The sequence below is a fragment of the Somniosus microcephalus genome, chromosome 7, assembly GCF_052327205.1.
Source record: "Somniosus microcephalus isolate GS21.2 chromosome 7, FLI_Smic_1.0, whole genome shotgun sequence".
NCBI lineage: Eukaryota > Metazoa > Chordata > Chondrichthyes > Squaliformes > Somniosidae > Somniosus > Somniosus microcephalus.
The window spans coordinates 124259843-124281060 of NC_140993.1; the positions used below are offsets into that span (position 1 = coordinate 124259843).

At 41.7% G+C, this 21218-nt stretch overlaps 1 protein-coding gene across 7 annotated transcripts in view; it reads right to left on the reverse strand.

Moving 5' to 3' along the window:
- pcmtd1 (protein-L-isoaspartate (D-aspartate) O-methyltransferase domain containing 1) overlaps nucleotides 1–21218 on the reverse strand; it is a 124779-nt gene that overhangs the window by 74824 nt on the left and 28737 nt on the right. For 6 of the 7 annotated variants that reach the window (XM_085992903.1, XM_085992899.1, XM_085992901.1 and 3 more), the window contains one exon: nucleotides 6566–7039. The exons of the other annotated variant lie outside the window; for it this stretch is intronic. In XM_085992903.1, the coding sequence (XP_085849029.1) occupies nucleotides 6566–6872 (307 nt within the window). In that variant the 5' untranslated portion in view covers nucleotides 6873–7039. The remainder of the gene's footprint in view (nucleotides 1–6565; nucleotides 7040–21218) is intronic. 7 annotated transcript variants of the gene reach the window in all.

Genomic DNA, 21218 nt, shown 5'->3' on the forward strand with positions numbered 1-21218 from the left:
TAGATAGCCAATCTTCCACCCATGCCAGTATATTACCCCCAATCCCGTGATTTCTTATCTTGATCAGTAATCTTTTGTGTGGAACCTTGTCAAATGCCTTTTGGAAGTCCAAATACACTACATCCACTGGTTCCCCTTTATCCACCCTGTATGTTATGTCCTCAAAGAATGTGAGCAAATTTGTCAAACATGACTTCCCCTTCATAAAACCATGCTGACTCTGTCCTATTAAATTGTGTTTATCCAAATGCTCGGTTACTGTTTCCTTAATAATGGACTCCAACATTTTGCCAACCACAGATGTTAGGCTAACTGGTCTATAGTTTCCAGCTTTTTGTCTACTTCCCTTCTTAAATAAGGGTGTTACATTAGCAGTTTTCCAATCTGCCGGGACCTTTCCTGAGTCCCACTCAGTTGGCACAAGTGTGTTCGAATGGATCTCCTGTCCGTGTATATTCATAGGCTTAGACCACATTCCAAATTGTGGGGATGAGGTAAATTTCAGAGTCAGTGCAAGCCACCTGTGCCTGCAAGCCTGGATCAGAGGCACCCATCCTGGTCCAAGGCAGAGGCCCACAGGTTCTCTGCCAAAGGTCTTCCCCTCCGACCCCCTTTCCCAGGCCAAGGTGACACGAGTTAAGAACAATCTTAAAATCCTTGAGCTGTTGCAGCTGCAGTTTCTTTTTAAAAAGGTAATCAATCTACTTCAAGATCAATTACCCACCTCTGCAGAGCTCTCTGCTGGCATGACTTCCATGGAGGCCGTGTAAGGGCATAATGGACAAGACTCTCAGAGTAGCCAAATTTCTAGACACACACCCTTCACATAGGGGAAAGTTTGCGAGAGGAAGAATTGCCCTCTACACCCACCAAACTGAAAATAAACTGGAATAAGTGAGGCATAATCCTGACAGAATCAGGATTAAAATTTCAAGGATAAGTGTCTAAGATAGCCACAGATTTAAGAAGTAAATGCAACATGAGTCTGAATGTTTTGTTGCCTTCAAGATGGTGGGTTAAGGTACATAACGGAGTGGGAGCAGAAGATCTCACGAGAGGGGGGCCAAATCATCTAGAAATCATGGAAGTCATGGTTTGTGTTGGAACCAACAACACAGTAAATAATAGGATTCAGGTCCTGCAAAGTGTGTTCCAGGAGGTAGATTAATAAGCAGGTCACATTCTGCCCAGTACAGGAACAGTCAGATTAGGCTGGAAAATCATGGCCAGAGCCATGGCTAGAATAGTAGGAAAGAGTTCAGGTTCTTGGGGAGCTGCAACCAATTCTGGAACAGAGGTAAGCTGTACCGAAGTGATGGTCTAACAAAGGATAGTGTAATTTTTAAACTCTACTTCCAAAAGGCTGTAGATGCTAGGTCAATTGAAATTTTCAAGACTGAGATCAGAGATTCATTAGGTAACGGTATCAAGGGATATGGCAGGTAAAGAGTGTTGAGGTATAGATCAGTCATGATCTGGTTGAATGGCAGAACAAGCTCAAGGTGCTGAATGGCCTACTCCCATGTGTCCCTATGTAAACCTGAACACAGCTGAGATCAATATCCTCAGCCTTAATGGCTGACAGTTAGAAGGATGCAAGATGATGCTGTCTCTTAGGATAGTAGTTAATGTGCTCTCTTGACAGCCCCTAAGAAAACTGCTGCAAGTAGAAATCATCAGTGAGGGTCAGGTTGGCCTCACAAGTGGTGCAGCTAGCAGTTGTTCCTTTAGAGTTCCAGCTGCTTTGAGATGAGGCTCACCTCAGTCCCGGGAGGCTTCTGCTTCAACCAGTCACTTCTGAACCTACTGCAACAGAGAGCATTGGGGGAAAAGTCAAAGGTTGGGCGTTAAAGGGCGTTAGGTAGGCAAGTGTATGCACAGTGGGAACAGGGAAGAGTTTAACTGTACTTGTTGTACTAAAGTATTATTTCCTCTGATCATATCTGTTCTGATTGATTAATGGGGAGAAGGGGGTCCAATGTCTGGAAGAATATGGACATGCTTTTAACATGGTGTTTGTGCTAGAGCTGCTCAAGAGCACGTGGTTGAGATGAAGCTTTCGTCATGGAGGTCAGCAGAAAGGTACCACTATTAATGCATAGTGCTTGGATCTTATTCAGGCAAGGTTGTCCCCAGTGAGCTGCTGCCGCCTCTATGCGGCATTAGGAAGCTGTTTGTCCTCCAGTTCCATGTCTTCAGCCTGTTGAACCCAATTGCCTTTGCCTCCATGCACAAGCTCTTTGGGATCATAAATGACATTGTGCAATATACAGCAGACAACTATGATGTGGGAGATCATTGCTGGATATACTAGAGAGCTTCCGCTGATCTAACCAAGCACCCTGAAGTATGCCTTCAGAATACTAAATCTGGACCATCACAATCTGGGTAGTATCACGAGCCTCACTGTATGTTAGCTGCCCGAACATCCTTGGGCTTTATAGTGCCATCAGAAGCCACTGGTAGAGGGTAACCCTAGTCATTGAGTAGTCAGCTGGGTAAGTGCTGCTCATCTGTGAATAGGTGGATTGCCTTAACATCAAGGCATTATAGTGGCTTCCCAGGTAGCATAAATTCATATGCACTGATGTTCCTGGCATCATACACCAGCTGCTTGTATGGCAACATAGGCCCCATTGATAGCCCCCTGAACATGGGGAAATCCATCTGGTCTGAAAAACCATATCCCTCTTGATATACCAGGTCCATAGTCGAATCAGATGTACTGTGCTGATCATGGAAAAACGGCAGTGAATGGACGATTGACTACTGTTACAAATGGCACCCAAAGCTGCCTAAAAGGTATATACTGAATAGAACATTAGTGGCGCATTAACTTTTACTGCCACTGGTATTGCAGGGGATCTGATGGCGGTAGATTCCAGGTTTGCGGCAAGCAACTGGCAGAAATAATTGCTTCTGGTGGGAAGCACAGAATTTATGAGAGGTCAAGTTCAGGTATAATCTCCTGGGTCTGCAGACATGATGCAGAGGGTAACTGTACTGAGGATCCCACGTGACAGATAGGCATCTTTTTAATTCCTTAGTTGGTCCTACTTGTTCTCTTCCTCATAATGCTAATAAAGATGAATTCCCTAAAGGAAAGATTGCAGTAAATTGGGAGGTCAATAGCTGCTGCTCTTAAAAATAAAATCACAGAACCACCACTGCAGATATGGCTCCATTAACATTCATGCAGCTCTGACCAACTGCAGCTATCGGTGGTCACTATTAAAGAAAATGTTTCAATTGGAGCACTCCAGTGAGTTGGGACAGAACAACTGGTTTGGTTTTTTTTTTTGGGGGGGGGGGGGGAGGAAAGTGGAGGCAAGTAAATGGCAACAGGTGTCAGTAGTGGTGTAAACTTGGCAGTAGCCCTTAATGCCCAGTTTCCCTTTGTAGCACCAGAAACAAGCCACAACAAGGGTGTTAAATATAACTTATATTTTTTGAGCAGAGTGATCAGAAACTACACAGCTGTAAGCAGAATATTCAAGTTAATCACAACAAAGATATTCAGAAATATTTTGTTCAAAAATGTTGTTCTGAAAAATACAGCATCCAACAGTCTTTAGTGTAAATTACGACATTCACCATCCTCAGAGATCTTCAAATCAATAAAAGGCTTGATAACCTTACAATCAACCATTGATAACTTTATAACTAACCAACACAAACATTCATTATAACTATAAAATTCATGGCATAAGTCACAACAACCTCACAGGTTTTTAAAATCACCAGCAAACATGGGGATGCTACATTTGCACCCTTGTGATGTATAAATGGATTTCTTTTAAAAAAAAACGTACTCCAGGGATCATAAGAAAACTTTGCAAAGAGCGAACTGCATTAAGAATGAACAATTGTTTTGGACAAACTGTTATTTTTAAATAATCCAGGGCTTTTGTTACATAAAAAGCTGATTCTAAAAAAATTTATGCCACCCCCATGCATAATCAATCATGCATTAAATATTTCAGTTACACTGACTGTAGTCTTTGAAGGACTACATCTTGCACAGATCTGTTGTGATTTTTTCTTATATAGCTTATTCATAATACAAATTTTAATATCAAAGGAAAAATAGTAATAACAGAGTTTATCCAATGAATGAGCGAGTGAGTGAAGACTGACCAGCTCCCAAATGCTAATGTTGCAAGCAAACAGAATAGGTCTGGCCCATGAGTGGAAGAAATTCACTTAGAATATTGTAGTTTTTTGATAACATATGAACAATTTGCACATTTATTTTAGCCTGGGCTATTGTAAACATAGAGCATGCTTCAATACACTAGTCTATCAAATAGTTTTCATCTCTTTTTGGTCTTCCATTTTGAAAAACTCATTAAACTTCAAAATTATTGGCAGGTACATCACAACTGTAGATGTTAAGCAAGGCATAGAACCAATTTAGATTTCTAGTTGCACCACTGTTGGCACTTTAAAATATCACAAGGATATAATAAGTTAGACATTGTAGCATTAGTGGTCCAGTTAATGACCACAATTATGTTTCCATCTTCACTCATTTCACAAACTACCCATTTCAAAATATTATCTTTACACTGCCAATGATTCATGGAGATTATTTTTTTTTTGAAATATACTGTTTGCACGTTAACTGGAATAAGAGGAAAGTAGGCCCACCATCTAATTGTACAAACTATGCAAATGCAATTAATGCCCATTAAAATATATTCAACAGTCAGAACCTAACATGAGCGAAAAGAAACTGTACACTACTTTTTGATCAGGACAATGTTATTCTTACACAGCCAATGTTCTTTCCATGGGATTAAAATACTTTTACAAAAGACTTGCACAGTTACTGCGAGATGGACACTACGGATCAATAAATACATCTGAAGAGTTTTATAGAGGCAGGTTAAAAATTAAATCCTTACTATACATGAAAGACAGAGCAAGTTCTGTTCAGATTAATTAGTAGGCATATTAGATGATTCGCATTATGAAACAATACTGATCAAACGAACCAGTATCTTCACCTTAATGTGAAAAACTGTATAACTATATAGGATAATCAATGTACGTTTTGGTGAATATGATGAAACCTACCAAGTGCATGAACTCAGTTATTCTATACTGAATACCTGTAAATTCTTGCACAACTGTTAACATAGGAATAGCTAGACAAGAAAGACCAAGGTCCATTTAGATCACCATCTCTCACCCCGGTAGTCGCATGATACAATCGCAATAGTTGTTGTCTAATCATAGCAATCAATTAGTCTACAACAGATCCAGACATGAGGCGAGGAAACCGCCAGTGGTGAAAAGCTTCAGGAAACATAGGTCCAAAGTCACTTGCTCCTCCCAAGCATGCCACACTTATCATATGGCCCGTAATTTCTGATAGGAGGCATCCTGTGCGTGGATGCCTCCTATCAGGAAAAATTTACGCCCTTACCAGAGGGCTCCCGCTCCTGGGCCTCTCCTGGTGCACGCGCGCACAAAAACCCAAGTATCCCAGGGGCGCAGGCAGTTCGCAAGCGTCCCTGGGATCACGTGGGCCAGGCGAGCCAATGGGAGAAGGGAATCCCCTTCATACTTCTGACAGGTAGACCTGTCAAAGGTATGAATGGGGATCACTGAAAAAAGACACGACATTAAATTAAAAAAAATTTTAAATCACGTTTTTAAAATGAGTTAAAATTACATTAAATTAAATATTTTAAACAAAAATTAAACTTTTTTTAAAAATTAATTATTTTTTTTTTTTAAAAACAGGGCTAAAAATAAACACCATTTTTAAAAGTATTATATTATAAATGAGTGAAAAAAATGTTTTTCTACTTTTTTAAATTCTTATACTGGTAAAAGCAAGCCTTACGCCTGCTTTTACCAGGCGTAAGGCCTGCTTTTACCAGGCGTAAGATTTTTAAGGATTTCAGCAGGCGGAGGCTCTGCAGAAAGCGGAACTCTCCACCCGCAGAGGAACTTCTCCAGGGCAGGCGTGCGATCTATCAAGAGGATTCTTGACAGATTGGAAGTGCCGGTTTTTAGCGCATGCGCTTCACATGCCTGAAACCTGCACTTGCGAGGTCCCTACAGCTGTGTATACACCTCGTAGGCATCGGAAATTACAGGCCTTTATCTTGTCTCAAATTACCCATATATTGTATCCCAAAATATTATTTTCTGATAGACTGACCACTTGCTCATAATGTGGAAAAAATGTTTCCGCTGATTAATTTCAAATTTAGCCCCCCACCCATCCCTGCACTCAAGTGCAGGCTTGTTTGAAGATTTTGATTTTTTTTCTACACAGGTGTGGGCTGGGACATGGTCAGCAGCTTTGGCTTTAGGCAAATAGGAGTTTCATTGCACCAGCAGAGCAGAATACAGCCTGGAAACTCGGGCCCACCTTTCTTTTTAAAAATCGCAAGACTATTCAACATTGTTAAACCGAGTGACATATTTTAGCACTAGATTTTACAATAAATTATTGCTTACCCACTTCATATTAGTGGGCAACTCTTTACAATGACAACTTTGAATCTAAATTTTAAAATATAACCTGAAAAATGTAAAATTGAATTACCTAAAATTAAGCCCACCATTGTACTCAAATAGCCAGTTCCACTTCCAAGGTTCAGGAAAGACAATCCTGGCTGAAGTTTTAGTGCTTCCATAACTTCAGAGTAGATACAAGGTGCTGACAGGTGTATGTTGCCATGCTTCCAAGCCAGGTCCTTATAAGCATTGTCCCTATATCCCTCCAAATAATAATCTGCACGATCGATGGCCCTGAAGGCTTGTTCCACTCTCTCGGTACGAATGTATTGGGCCTCTTTTAAGTTGTCAATTAAATCATCATTGTCTTCACCAGCACTCACAGCTCCTCCCATGACTTCTTGTATTGGGAAATCAGATCAGACCCACGAAATGTTAGAATGCTGAATGTAATGGATAATGCATGAGCAGACAGTGACAACAGTGTATCACTTCACCAGTCTGGATATTGGGGCCTTAGTACATCATCGCAGTACCACAACACAGTGTAATATGTAGAAACCTGCAAAAGACAATTACAGTACATGAAAATTAACAATGTAATTAAATGCATTCAATTTACAGTAATTAGAGGTGGGGATAAAAGATGCTGAGCCTTATACAACAACCTGAATTCCCTCTTAACATCCCCTCTCCCATCTTGTAAGATCTTTTCTTGAAAACCCTCACAGGCTGTTTCTGACCAACAAGGTATAGCAGATATATGAAGGGAATTCCCAAGGCAGCTGAAGACACAGTCATCGATGGTGGCGGGGAAAAGAGAGAAGGGGGGTGGTGCTGACGCACAAGAGGCTGAGGGAATGGAAAGTTCAGTGGTGCAGGGGTGCTGGGAGTCTAAGAGCCAACGTAGCTCAACAAAGAGGAAGGTTTACAGGCAAAGATGACTTGATGCAGTTTTACATGAATCATCAATCCCAGGCTGTTTAGCCAGTTTTCCCTTCAAGTTGAATACAGAGGGCTTGGAAACATCAGTCTTTTCAAAACTAACTTCTTTTGGACCATTCCTGAAACATCGGCAATGCATTGATTTGTATAGAAAGTATGACAGCGAAGGTATTTTACAAAAAAATTCAGTTTTATACGCCACAACTTAGCATATTAAAAAATCTTGTATAATTTTTCAGTTGGAATCTTAAAAGGCAATACAAAAATAAATTCACAAGCCCATAGTTTTAAATAAAGCATAATGTTACAGACTACAAGGAAACACCACAATGTAAATAGAGAAGAAAGACCAAATGAGGGTGCTATATCAAAGGACGAGTAATAGAGTCATAACGGCACAGAAGGAGGCCATTCGGCCCATCGAGTCAGTGCCGGCTCTCTGTAGAGCAATCCAGTCAGGCCCATTCACCTGCTCTAACCCCATAGCCCTGCAAGTTTATTTCCCTCAAGTGCCTATCCAGTCTCCCCTCGAAACCATCGAGTATCTCCGCTTCCACCACTTCCGTCGGCAGCGAGTTCCAGGTCCTCACCACTCACTGCGTAAAAAAGTTTATCCTCAGATCCCCCCTGTATCTCTTGCCCAAAACCTTAAATATGTGTCCCCTAGTCCTTGTACCATCAACTCGTGGAAACAGCCTTTCCCCATCTAGCCTATCTAAACCCATCATAATCTTGTACACTTCTATCAAATCATCCCTCAACCTACTTTGCTCTAATGAAAACAAATCCAGCTTCTCCAACCTGTTCTTGTAGCTAAGATCCCCCATTCCCCGAACCATTCTGGTAAATCTCCTCTGCGCCCTTCCAAGGGCCTTCACATCCTTCCTAAAGTGTGGTGACCAGAACTGGGCGCAAACTCCAGTTGTGGCCTAACCAGCGCTTTATAAAGGTTCAGCATAACTTCTCTACTTTTGTAGTCAATACCTCTATTTATGAAGCTCAAGATCCCATATGCTTTGCTAACCACACTCTCTATGTCCTGCCACCTTCAGGAACCTATGCACATTAACTCCCAGGTTTCTCTGTCCCTGTACACTCTTTAAAACTGTGCCATTAAGTCAGAGTGTATACTGCCTCTCCCTGTTCCTTCTGCCAAAATGTATCACCTCACACTTCTCTGTATTAAATTCCATCTGCCACTTGTCTTCCCATTCTGCTAGCCATTCTATGTCCTGTTGCAGTCGATTAGTATCATCCTCACGGTTTGCCATACTCCAAGTTTGCTGTCATCGGCATATTTAGAAATTCTACTCTGCATTCCAATATCCAGGTCATTTATACATATCAAAAGAAGCAGTGGCCCCAGCACTGACCCTTGGGGAACACCACTGTCTACCATCCTCCAGTCTGAAAAATAGCCATTTACCACAATTTGCTGTTTTCTGTCCTTAAGCCAATTCCTTATCCAAGCTGCCGCTGACCCACCTATCCCATGAGCCTCAATTTTGTTAACTAACCTTCTATTTGGTACTTTGTCAAATGCCCTCCTAAAATCCATGTAGACAACATCCATTGCATTCCCTTCATCGATCCTCCCTGTTACTTCATCAAAAAATTCAATTAGATTAGTCAAACACGATCTGCCTTTTACAAATCCGTGTTGGCTCTCCTTAATTAGCTTAAACCTCTCCATTTACCCGTTAATTTTTTCCTTGATTATTGTTTCTAAAACTTTATTCATGACTGATGTTAAACTGACCGGCTTGTAGTTACTAGGATTGTCCTTGCACCCTTTCTTGAACAATGGTGTCACATTTGCCACTTTTCAATCCTCAGGCACCTCCCTACAAAAATCTCAGAGAAAGGCATCTCTTATGATCATCCCATTCTCACTCTAAAGTAAAGTAAATTGGGAACAAAATCTAAAAGTATACGACACCAAAGTCACAAAGAAAAATTGTATATTCTGGAAATTCTCAAATAAAAACCATGTCCATCAGCATCGGACAAGTGACAGGTTAATCTTTCGGATGGAGAACCTTTATTCGCCCAGAAAAAAAACAAGCCCCTTTATAGAATGGATCAAAATAAAAAAGGGTGGGGAAAACACAGCAACTTTGGAGTAAACCACAGTGGAGCAAGGGGAAAAAATTAAAGAATATCTTCTCAAAGCTTACTCATTACCAGAACCAAGTAAATTATAATCAAATAACAACTTGCAATAAATATAGCACCTTTAATATAGAAAATAACATCCCAATAAATCATAAAACAGCAAAAAGCTAGTTTCATTTAAAAACAATGATGGAAAAAAATACAGCAGAGGAAACTATTCTACACATTGTTTTCTACACTGACCTCATCAATTGAAATTAAGTTATCAAATGGCATTTATCTAAACCTTTGAGTACTGAATACTTTCACCACTAATCTATACACTTAGTTAATACAGAAATTAGAGTGGAGATTATAGCAAATACAGGGGCAAAGTGAGAGGCATTGGTACTTGAGAATGGAACATTTCCCCCCCGCACCACCCCCACCCACTTTTGTCACCCAGTTTCACCATCACTCAATTTTCATGAGTTATATCATAAGCAAGGTTCAGAACAAAGTTCAGCAGCTTTTATTGTGCCCAAACACCAACATCAAATTAGTGTCTACATTACAACAACAACTTGTATTTATATAGCATCTTTAACGTAGTTAAAAAATGTCACAAGGCACTTCACGGGAGTGCTTGCAAACAGAATTTGACACCGAGGCGCAAAAGGAGATATTAGGACAGGCATTAGTGCGAACTATGTACTTCCCATACGAGCCATCTTTACAGCCTCTCAAATGAGACTTCCTAGGATCCTACCAATGAATGGTAGGATCCTAGGAAGGACAGAGGATCAGAGGGTCTTTGGTGTGCATGTACACAGATCCCTGAAGGCAGCAGGGCAGGTAGATAAGGTGGTTAAAAAGGCATGTGGGATACTTGTATTCTATGCCTCGGCTAATGAAGGCAAGAACAGGGAGGTTATGATGGAGTTGTACAAAACGCTAGTTAGGCCACAGCTGGAGTACTGTGTGCAGTTCTGGTCGCCACACTATAGGAAGGATGTGATTGGAGAGGGTGCAGAGGAGATTCACCAGGATGTTACCTGGGCTGGAGCGCTCAGCTATGAAGAGAGACTGGACAGGCTGGGGTTGTTTTCCTTAGAGCAGAGAAGGCTGAGGGGGGACCTGATTGAGGTGTACAAAATTATGAGGGGCATAGATAGAAAGGAACTTTTCCCCTTAGTAGAGGGGTCAATAACCAGGGGGTGTAGTTTCAAGGTAAGGGGCAGGAGGTTTAGAGGGGATTTGAGGAAAAACTTTTTCACCCAGAGGGTGGTTGGAATCTGGAACTCACTGCCTGAAAGGGTGGTAGAGGCAGAAACCCTCACAACATTCAAGAAGCATTTAGATGAGCACTTGAAATGCCTTAGCATACAAGGCTACGGACCAAGTGCTGGAAAATGGGATTAGAATAGACAGGGCTTGATGGCAGGCGCAGACACGATGGGCCTCTTTCTGTGCTGTGTAACTCTATGACTTTATTTAGTGCCAAATTATGAATGGTTCACACCTACTCAGGAACCGAGTTGAGAAAGTTCAAACTTATTTCATATTACAGCCAGAGAGGAGACTTTGATTCCATTAGTCTGAAATAGATTCAAACTCATTACCTAAAGGTAAAAGGTCAGTGTGCTAACCCACTTTAGGGCCCAATCCCATGAACTTACAACATAATGGGCTGTATTTTCCGATCGGAGGCTTCCCGTGTGCGGAAGCCTCCGATCTGGAAAAAATCTACGCACTTACCAGAGGGCTCCCAAGGTGCGTATAGTTCCGATGCTGGGCCTCTCCAACTCCAAGTGCGCAGGGCCTATGTATCCCAGGGGCGCATGCGGTTCGCAAGCATCCCTGGGATCACGTGCGCCATGGGGAGACAATCAAAGAAGGGAATCTCCCTTCATACACTTGACAGATAGGCCTGTCAAATATATGAATAGAGATCACCCCAAAAACACTTTAAAACATTAAATAATTTTTTTTTAAACCATCACATTTTTAAAATTAGTTGAAATTACAATAAATTAAATATTAAACAAAAATTTAATTTTTAGAAAAAAATTGAAGTTTTTTTACGGGGCTAAAAATAAACTTACATTTTTTAAAAAGTATTTTTAAATGATAATTTTTTTTTACTTTTTTCAACTCTTATCCTGGTAAAATCAGGCCTTATGCCTGCTTTTACCAGGCGTAAGAATTCTAAGGGTTTTCTGCGGGCAGAAGGTCTCCAGAAAGCGGAACTATCCGCCCGCAGAGGCCCTTCTCCAGGGCAGGCATCCGATCTGTCAAGAGCATTCTTGACAGATTGGAAATGACTGTTTTCAGCGCATGCCTGAAACCGGCATTTCCGATGTCTCTACGGGTGGGTACCCAGTGGATACCCACCTGTAGGGATCGGAATATCCAGGTCAATAAAATTGCTTTTTTTTGCATTTATTTTTCGCCTTGCATAGTCTATCCGTAGATCAGTACTGCTACTATATGTACCTACAACAACAGCTTGTATTTATATATTGCCTTTAACATAGTAAAACGTCCCAAGGCGCTTCACAGGAATATTATAAGACAAAAAATTTGACACCGAACTAGATATGGAGAAATTAGGGCAGGTGACCAAAAGCTTGGTCAAAGAGGTAGGTTTTAAGGAGCATCTTAAAGGAGGAAAGAGAGGTAGCGAGGCAGAGCGGTTTAAGCAAGGAATTCCAGAGCTTAGGGCCTAGGCAACAGAAGGCACAGCCATCAATGGTTGAGCAAATAAAATCAGGGATGCTAAAGAGGGCAGAATTACCTAAATCAAATCATATCTAGTCATCACAAATGAGATTACTTGTTTGGGCACCATCAAGCTACAGAAGCTGCCAACATCAAATACACATTAGCAGCAACCCTTCCAGATTTCAATGTGTGAAAATACATCAACATAGGTCAAATGTTCACATTCTAGACTTTTGAATGTATGTAAAAGTCAGCCAATAAAGCCAATTTAAAACAAGATGTCCAAAATAGAGAATGGGCCAGAAAGAAAAACATACAAACTAAAGCTTTAAAATGGAGGTGTTTTTTTTAAAAAAGCTACATTAGCTGAAAAAAGTAAAATTGAAACTGTTGGCCCAGGGAGATAGGAGATTCCTTAGTCTGCTAGCAGCCTAAGGATTAAAACTACTATCTAATGTGCGGCCACCTTATAAATAAGCAGTTTGCCATAAAGTTGAGAAAGAAAATGAGAGAGGATGTCATTCTGCATTACACCAAACTCCTTACATTCAGTCAGCTGAATATAAGCATTAGCAGAGGCCTGCACGTAGGGCAGCACGGTGGCATAGTGGTTAGCACTGTTGCCTCACAGCGCCAGGGACCCGGGTTCAAATCTGGCCTCGGGTGACTGTCTGTGTGGAGTTTGCACATTCTCCCCGTGTTTGTGTGGGTTTTCTCCGGGTGCTCCGGTTTCCTCCCACAGTCCAAAGAAACCCACGCAAACCCTATCCCCCCTAACACTAAGGGCCAATTTTTATCATGGCCAATCAACCTGGCCCTTAGTGTTAGGGGGGATTAAATACGTGGGGTTATGGGGATAGGGCTTGGGTGGGATGGTTGTAGGGACCGGGTGCTAGGGTTTGGATGATCAGCCATGATCTCGTTGAATGGCGGAGCAGGCTCGAAAGGGCCGAATGGCCTACTCCTGCTCCTATCTTCTATGTTTCTATGTAGGTCACTGCATTATTTCTTTACCACTTTCACCACCAGCTCACAACACAGAAATATAACAGGATCTACAAATGAAAATCACCTGCCCAATGCTTGTAACTCAATTGAGGATAAAAATTAGTAAGTACACAATACCTCACTCAGCCAATGGTACTGAAAATCCAATTTTAAACATACAGTGGAACACCACATATACTTTTCAAACCCAATGATATTAACTAATCACAAAAAAACTCAAAGCCCAGCAATATTTTTGCTTGGCAGTTATTATTGGTTTTGCTAAATGTGGCTTTATATTCTTAGCACTTAAATAATTTGCTATCCAGAGTGTGCTGTAACCGGTCATTTACAAGCATACAATGGCAAATTCTAAATAAATGCTTGAATTTAGATGCAGTAGGCTTCATAGGCTTTTTCTGTTCAAATTTTAAACTTCACATTATCTAGTACATATCAAATGCAGAATTCTACAGTTCAGAAGGTAAAACTGAAACTTCTATGACAACAATTTTTTAAGACTGAAATACATTGCAGGTATTTAGGTTCACTATTTTGCTACCATTTGTAAAATAAAGTAATTTAAGTAAGAAACTCCATAGAAATTACAAATAAAATAGATAATCTGTTCTGTTTTCAACCAGTTCCATTCCACTTTGGGTGCTGGGGGTTAAAATGCATGGCAATGTTAAGCATATTTCTTAGTTCAAGTGTAAATCCTCAAGGTTTAGAAATGGTTCTACCTATGCTAAGGTATTAATTGATGCATGCATACATACATACATACAAGTGTCTATATAAATAACACTATATAATATATACACATAAATGCAGACAAAATTTTAAATAGTTTATACTGAAGATAGGCAAAACCCTTGTGTTAATACAAGTCCACCTACCTAAAGCAGTGTGCATGCATGATAACTTAAAATAACCATGAAATGTGAAAATAAAATAAATATAAGGATAGATAGAATGGAACGAAACAGGAGCAAGAAATAAAAATGATGAGAGAGAGAGTCTGGAAAATTGTTTTGCGTGCAAATCCAATAATCATTGGTCATTACTGTTCTACATTACTAATCTTACTTGCAAAATTATTTTGGGGATCATTACAGTTCTACTACTTCTCACATTTGTCTCTCCTGCTACTTGTTGACCTAATTATGCACATGTTGGCAGTACAGCAATAAGGTGTATCGAAGAGGCTCAAGCACGTGGGGCGATCCCGTCCGAACTGACCCCCGTTCGGACGGAATTCCTCATCGGCGCGCGGCCCCGAAACCCCTCTTGGGAACTGGCGCCTCACAACTTGAGCCGTCTCGGGGAAATGCCCTCCGTGCCTTTTAGTTCTGCGCAGAGAGGTTTCCTGTACGGGCTGCTCCTGCACACTCGCCACTTTACCATCTTCGCCTGCCGTCCGGACACACCTTGGCGTGTCATCTTGCTGTCTGGCGAAGGTCCCCAATGGAGGGCTCTCTACGTGGGAGTCCTCCCTTTATCTATTTGGGACTTGGCCTGGAGGGTGTTGCACGGAGCAGTCCCGTGCAATAAGATTTTAAACAAGTTCACGGACTCCCAGGCCGCTTGCTATTTTTGCGGCCTAGAGGGGTCAGTGTTTCACATCTACATCGAGTGAGAGAGGTTGCACCCCGTTTCATTTTTTGAAAGGGCTGCTCCTCGATTTTTGGCTGCACTTCAGTCCCACGCTCCTGATCTACGGCCACCACCGGTGCAGAGGGGAGAGGGCAGATCGGAGGACCTCCTCGTAGGACTGCTCCTGGGCCTGGCCAAAGTGGCCATTAATAGGTCTAGGCAGCGGGCGGTCATTCGGCCCGATTGCCTGCCTCTCTTCCGCGGCTATATTCGCGCCCGGGTGGCCCTGGAGATGGAGCACGCGGTGTCCGCCGGCAAGCTCGAGGCCTTTCGAGACAGGTGGGCGCCGTGGGGACTGGAGTGCATCGTCACCCCGGCCGGGGTGATTATAATTTAAATTGATAAGTTTTAAATATTAATCTAGCATTTTTTAAGCTTTTTTTTTTAATATACAGTCCACCTGTTGGGTCAGGAGAGCGGGAGGCTCCGCTCAGCGATGCAGAGAGCCCTGCAGATGGAGAAGAGTGTCAACCAGAGTCTGCCGGATCTGCACAACCCTCCACTGGGAGCGCCGACCCTCATCTGTATGAATTCCTGGAGACACGCTATCTGGATGAACAAGTGAAGATGACCAAGAAGCTTGTAGGCATGAGGGCTTGTGACTTTGTACAAAGAGCTGAATGAGCTCTGTAAATGTGATTTACTGTAAAATGTTCAATTTTAAAATTTAAAAGAACTACAAATTTCAGAAGTACTGGCCGTCATTGGGCTAGTTCTGCTACAATTAATTCAAATTGCAGGTTCTAATTGGAACAATCAAAGGCTGAAATTAAACTAGTCAGAATCAGGAGCTGTAGTTCAGGTTTCAACCAGGCATTACCCTTTTTACACTGCCTGGCTGTAACCTTAATTCTGCTGTCCGCAAAAGCACCCTACATACGTGGTTACCAACATTCCATTTTGGGCACCTCAGGAAGAACATACTGGCCTTAGAGGGGATGCACCGCAGATTCACCAGAATAATATCGGAGATTAAATCGTTAAATTGATCAGGGAGGCATGCAAGCTTCAAAGCCTCTACAAGCTCTCACTTGAAGGGATAGGACAGTGCAGAATTGACTTGCTCGTCAGTTTGTTTTTCCCAAAGGAGAATTGGAACTTACCAAGTACAGAATCCAAGAGGTGAATTTACATTTTAAAATGCTCATGGCAAAACATGCATGTGACCAACACATCTGCACAACTGAATTTGTAATTTCTACTAATTAACTAATTAATTGCTCCCAAGTTATTCAGTCAGTCTCACGCACAATAATAGAAAATGTACTAAAGGAGGAGGCATGAACATCGTGTTTGAGCAGTTCACTGCATCCATTTTCAAAAGTGATGCAGTTTCAAGATCCTGATGAGGCTATGTTTTTAGGTGCATCTTTATAACATTATAAGTGTCATGAATCAAAGCATATGAAACACTGCATTGTCCCCAACAGCAGAGATTATACATATTGCAAATCAGCCCAGAAAGTTTAATTGGTAGGTACTTTGTAATGTCTGGAGAGCTGCTTTCTTACCTGTGAAAAAGGTGAGGTCAACCCATCCTTGTGAGCTGCATATAGTGACACCACTATTCCCGGCCAGAATGGAGATGATTGGCTAATTTCCCCCATATATCACACCTGGACACCACACTGCTGTAAGTGACTGGAATTGACTTTACACACATAATTAGCATTGTGTAACTATCCTCCACTCACTGCATTTTGCTGGAGAACTTACGTGCTTTTATTAGGAGAAGTTGCTGCAACTTTGGTCACGAGTTCTGTTTGCTCCAGACTCTTTATAAAGTCTCTGCAAATCGACGTTGTTTGCTGTAAAATACATTGTTTGTTGCAAGTCCTGCCCCACCTTAAACTCATTGGCTGACACAGTGGTGTCAATAGACACTCTCATCCTTTTGTGAGAGACTGCGAATTACAACTTGATAAACCTGCACCGATGATTGCAATGAGCCGTACAAACCAGTAAGATCCTAGATTCAAACACTGGTTTGTGTTGAGATTGCCCATTTTAACCAGGCATTATACTTGCCTTTAGCATTCCTGGGCTACACTTGGCCTTCTTGGCTGGACTAAAGATGAAATAAATCAGCCAGAGTAGCCAATATCCCCCGGCCTTGTTGGTAAGTGTCACAGGAAGTTTGCATGATGTGCCCCTGATGCAGGAGTACTGAATCAAATCCAATTGTGATGCACAACAAATTGCTGGTCAAAACTTAGTATCTAGCTACATGCATGAAGAATGGTTATTTAAATGAGGTATCAATGGAATCAGACTCTAGCTAAGGACAGGAAAGGAGAAAACTGGAAAAAAAAAACTTGTGATTAATGACTGATAAAATTTGTCGTGATGAAAGTCATCAACATGCAAAGTGCCTGTGCCACCGACCAACAAAATAAGGCTGGGGGATATCCAGTATATTGTAGCACAAGGAATGTTGGGACAGCAATTCCCAACTTCATGGCATGGAGTAAGGGAATGTGAGTAACCCATCAAAGGACTCATCATGCAGCAGGCAGGTCAGGAAGGGAAAATCAAAGGTATTAGGCTTGGGAAGAACTTAAGAGGTATTTTGTGGCCAAAAAGGGATCCATAGGAAGACCACGTATGGACTAACTGGAGGCAGTTAGGCAATTTGCATCACTGAGACGGCCATACTGTGGCCAATTTAATTATGCAAATCACTACAGCTATTTTAAGGAAAGCAGAGTCAGCAATCTAAATTAGAATTAAAATTATTTTGTTGTCTTATTTAATATTGCTTGTTTTGTCAGTTATTGCAGGGGTTTCTTCACATCATTTATTAAGTTCATTAACCCTTTGTAAGAGGATCAATATCAGTCATGTGTGCATGATGCCAATCTTTACTTTTTTTCCCCCCATTTCTAGCTCAACTGGAAAGCAGAAATAACGAGTGAAAGACAGCACCTGAAGTGCATAAACTCCACATTATTTGCTGTTGCAGAAACATCAAATCTTAAAAATGATATGGTGTGGAAAATGACTTCCTTACCTCCTATCTGCATCTGAAAACTTAATTTAAAGTTAGGTTCTGCAGTTTTAAACTACACTGGTATCAAAAAGGGAAGCAATTCGTGTTATGAGCTGTGCCTTCCTTTAACCCTGATCAAATTCCTGCTCCAATAAACACATGCAAGTATTGGTAAATGCATTTAAACTTGCAGTGCCCCACAAATAACCTTCTGTAACATTGAAGTTACAAGCTAAAATAATTTTGTTTAGGAAAATTAGAAAATCACACAAAGCAGCTCATGCATTATTACAACTTCAATACTGACTGAAAAATTCACTAATTGAGCATGCTTGTTTTCAAAAACTGCACTTCCACTTGTATCAACACATTTACTTTGCAAGTCCTAACATGCAGGTGAACCGACAATCACAGTTACTACTAAAGTTAACCAAATCAGCACCTTTGTAATACAGGAAACTCTCGATTTACCGGCACCTAAATAACCGGAAATCTCTGTTAACCGGCAAAATTCAGTAGTAGGTTCAGGTAAGTTTTACTGCATATTAGTGGCAGTTCCTGGATCTGTGGCTGTGTAACTGGGGTTCCTGCACTTGTTGCTAAGCAACAGGGACGCTTGGTCTGTGGCCGGAGTTCCTGCACATGTTGCTAAGCAACAGGGAAGCCTGGATTTGTTGCTGTGTACGGAGCTCTCGTACCTTTTAACTATACCTCTCTGTAATCCGGACTTTTTGATAAACCGGCACCACGCTGGTCCCGTCGGTGCCGGATAATAAAGAGTTTCCTGTACCTAGGAAGGGTAAGGGAACCAAAGCAAGGGCTCCTTGGATGACGAGGGAGATAGAAAAGATGATGAAACAAAAAAAGAGGGTGTATAATGCATGTCAGGTGAATTCTTCAAGGGAGAACCAAACCAAATACAATTAAGTTGAGAGGGGATGTGAAGATGAAAATAAAATTGGCAAAGAGAGAATGAGAGAGTAGAATGGCGGTTAACATAAAGGGGAACCCAAAAATCTTCTACCGGCATGTAAACAGTAAGCAGCGAGTACAAGGCGGGGTGGGGCCTATTAGAGACAAAGAAGGTGCTATATGCTTAGGGCAAGGCTAGAATACTCAATGAGTACTTTGTATCAGTATTTACTAAGGAGGTGGATGCTGCCAAATATCAGTAGAAGTGGAAAAGGTAGTAGCAATGGAAGGGGTGAAAATTGATAGACAGGATGTACTAGAAAGGCTGGACAAGTTGCCTGGTCCAGATGGCTTGCATCCCAGGTTGCGAAGGGAATTGGGGGAGGAGATAGCGGAAGGGCTTGCCATAATTTTCCAATCTTCCCTAGATGCGGGGGTGGTGCCCGAGGATTGGAAAGTGGCAAATGTGACACCATTGTTCAAGAAAGGGTGCAAGGACAATCTTAGTAGCTACAGTCAGTTTAACATCAGTGGTGGGTAAAGTTTTAGAAACAATAATCAAGGAAAAAATTAACGGGCACTTGGAGAGGTTTAAGCTAATTAAGGAGAGCCAACACAGGTTTGCAAAAGGCAGATCGTGTTTGACTAATCTAATGAATTTTTTGATGAAATAACAGAGGATTGATGAAGGGAATGCAATGGATGCTGTCTACGTGGATTTTCGGAAGGCGTTTGACAAAGTACCACGTAGAAGGCTGGTTAACAAAATTGAGGCTCATGGATTAGGTGGGTCAGTGGCACCTTGGATAAGGAATTGGCTTAAGGACAGAAAACAGCGAGTTGTGGTAAATGGCTGTTTTTCAGACTGGAGGATGGTAGACAGTGGTGTTCCCCAAGGGTCAGTGCTGGGGCCACTGCATTTTTTTTTATATAAATGACCTGGATATTGGAATACCGAGTAGAATTTCTAAATTTGCCAATGACACCAAACTTGGGGGTGTGGCAAACAGTGAGGATGATACCAATCGACTGCAACAGGACATGGAAAGGCTAGCAGAATGAGGTGATGCATTTTGGCAGAAGGAACAGGGAAAGGCAATATACACTTAATGGCACAGTTTTAAAGTGTGCAGGGACAGATGGACCTAGGAGTTAATATGTATAAGTCCCTGAAGGTGGCAGGACATATTGAGAGAGTGGTTAGCAAAGCATATGGGATCTTGGGCTTCATTAATAGAGGTACTGAGTACAAAAGTAGAGAAGTTATGCTGAACCTTATAAAGCGCTGGTTAGGCCACAACTGAAGTATTGTATCCAGTTCTGGTCACCACATTTTAGGAAGGATGTGAAGACCCTAGAGAGGGTGCAGAGGAGATTTACCAGAATGGTTCGGGGGATGGGGGATCTTAGCTACAAGGACAGGTTAGAGAAGCTGGATTTGTTTTCATTAGAGCAAAGGAGGTTGAGGGGTGATTTGACAGAGTTGTACAAGATTATGACAGGTTTGGATAGGCTAGACAGGGAAAGGCTGTTCCCACTGTTGATGGTACAAGGACTAGGGGACACAGGTTTAAGGTTTTGGGCAAGAGTTACAGGGGGGATGTGACGAAAAACCTTTTTACGCAGCGAGTGGTGATGACCTGGAATTTGCCGACGGAAATGTTGGAAGCGGAGACACCCAATGTTTTCAAGGGGAGCCTGGATAGGCACTTGAGGGAAATAAACTTGCAGGGCTACGGGGATAGAGCGGGGGAATGGGACTGCCTGGATTGTTCTACAGAGAGCTGGCGCGGAATCGATGGGCCAAATGTCCTCCTTCTGTGCCGTTATGACTCTGTGACTTCTTCCTGGTTTAATGTATCTGGTTAATCACTAACCAGGTACATTAAACCAGGGTGGTAGGGGTCTGGTACCCACTGCCTGAGTGTGGTAAAGGCAGAAACCCTCATTGCATTTAAAAAGTACTTGGATATGCCCTTGAAGTGCCGTAATCTACAAGGCTACGGACCAAGACCTAGAAAGTGGGATTAGGCTGGATAGCTCTTATTCGGCCGTCACATACACAATGGGCCTTCTATGCTGTAAATTTCTACAATTCTATAAACCTCCAATCAGAAATGGTACAAGAGTATGTGGACATCACTACATTACATTGGGCTGTTATTTTGCCAAACACTCCTGACCCGCTTTTTAAGTCATTTAGTAACAAAACAGCAATTTGCAGGCTGGTATTATAAGTGAAGTGCCACCTTTCAACAGAGTCTTTTTTATTAGGCACAAAAATTGAGCTTACAAGCCATTTTAAAATCTTTATGCAGCTTTTTTCATTATCAAAGTTTCATCAAACAAGAGATCATCTGCAAGCTGGTCATACTGCAGCATCACTACGATAAAGTGTTTTACATACTGGGGCAGCAACCAGTTTTTTCACTGA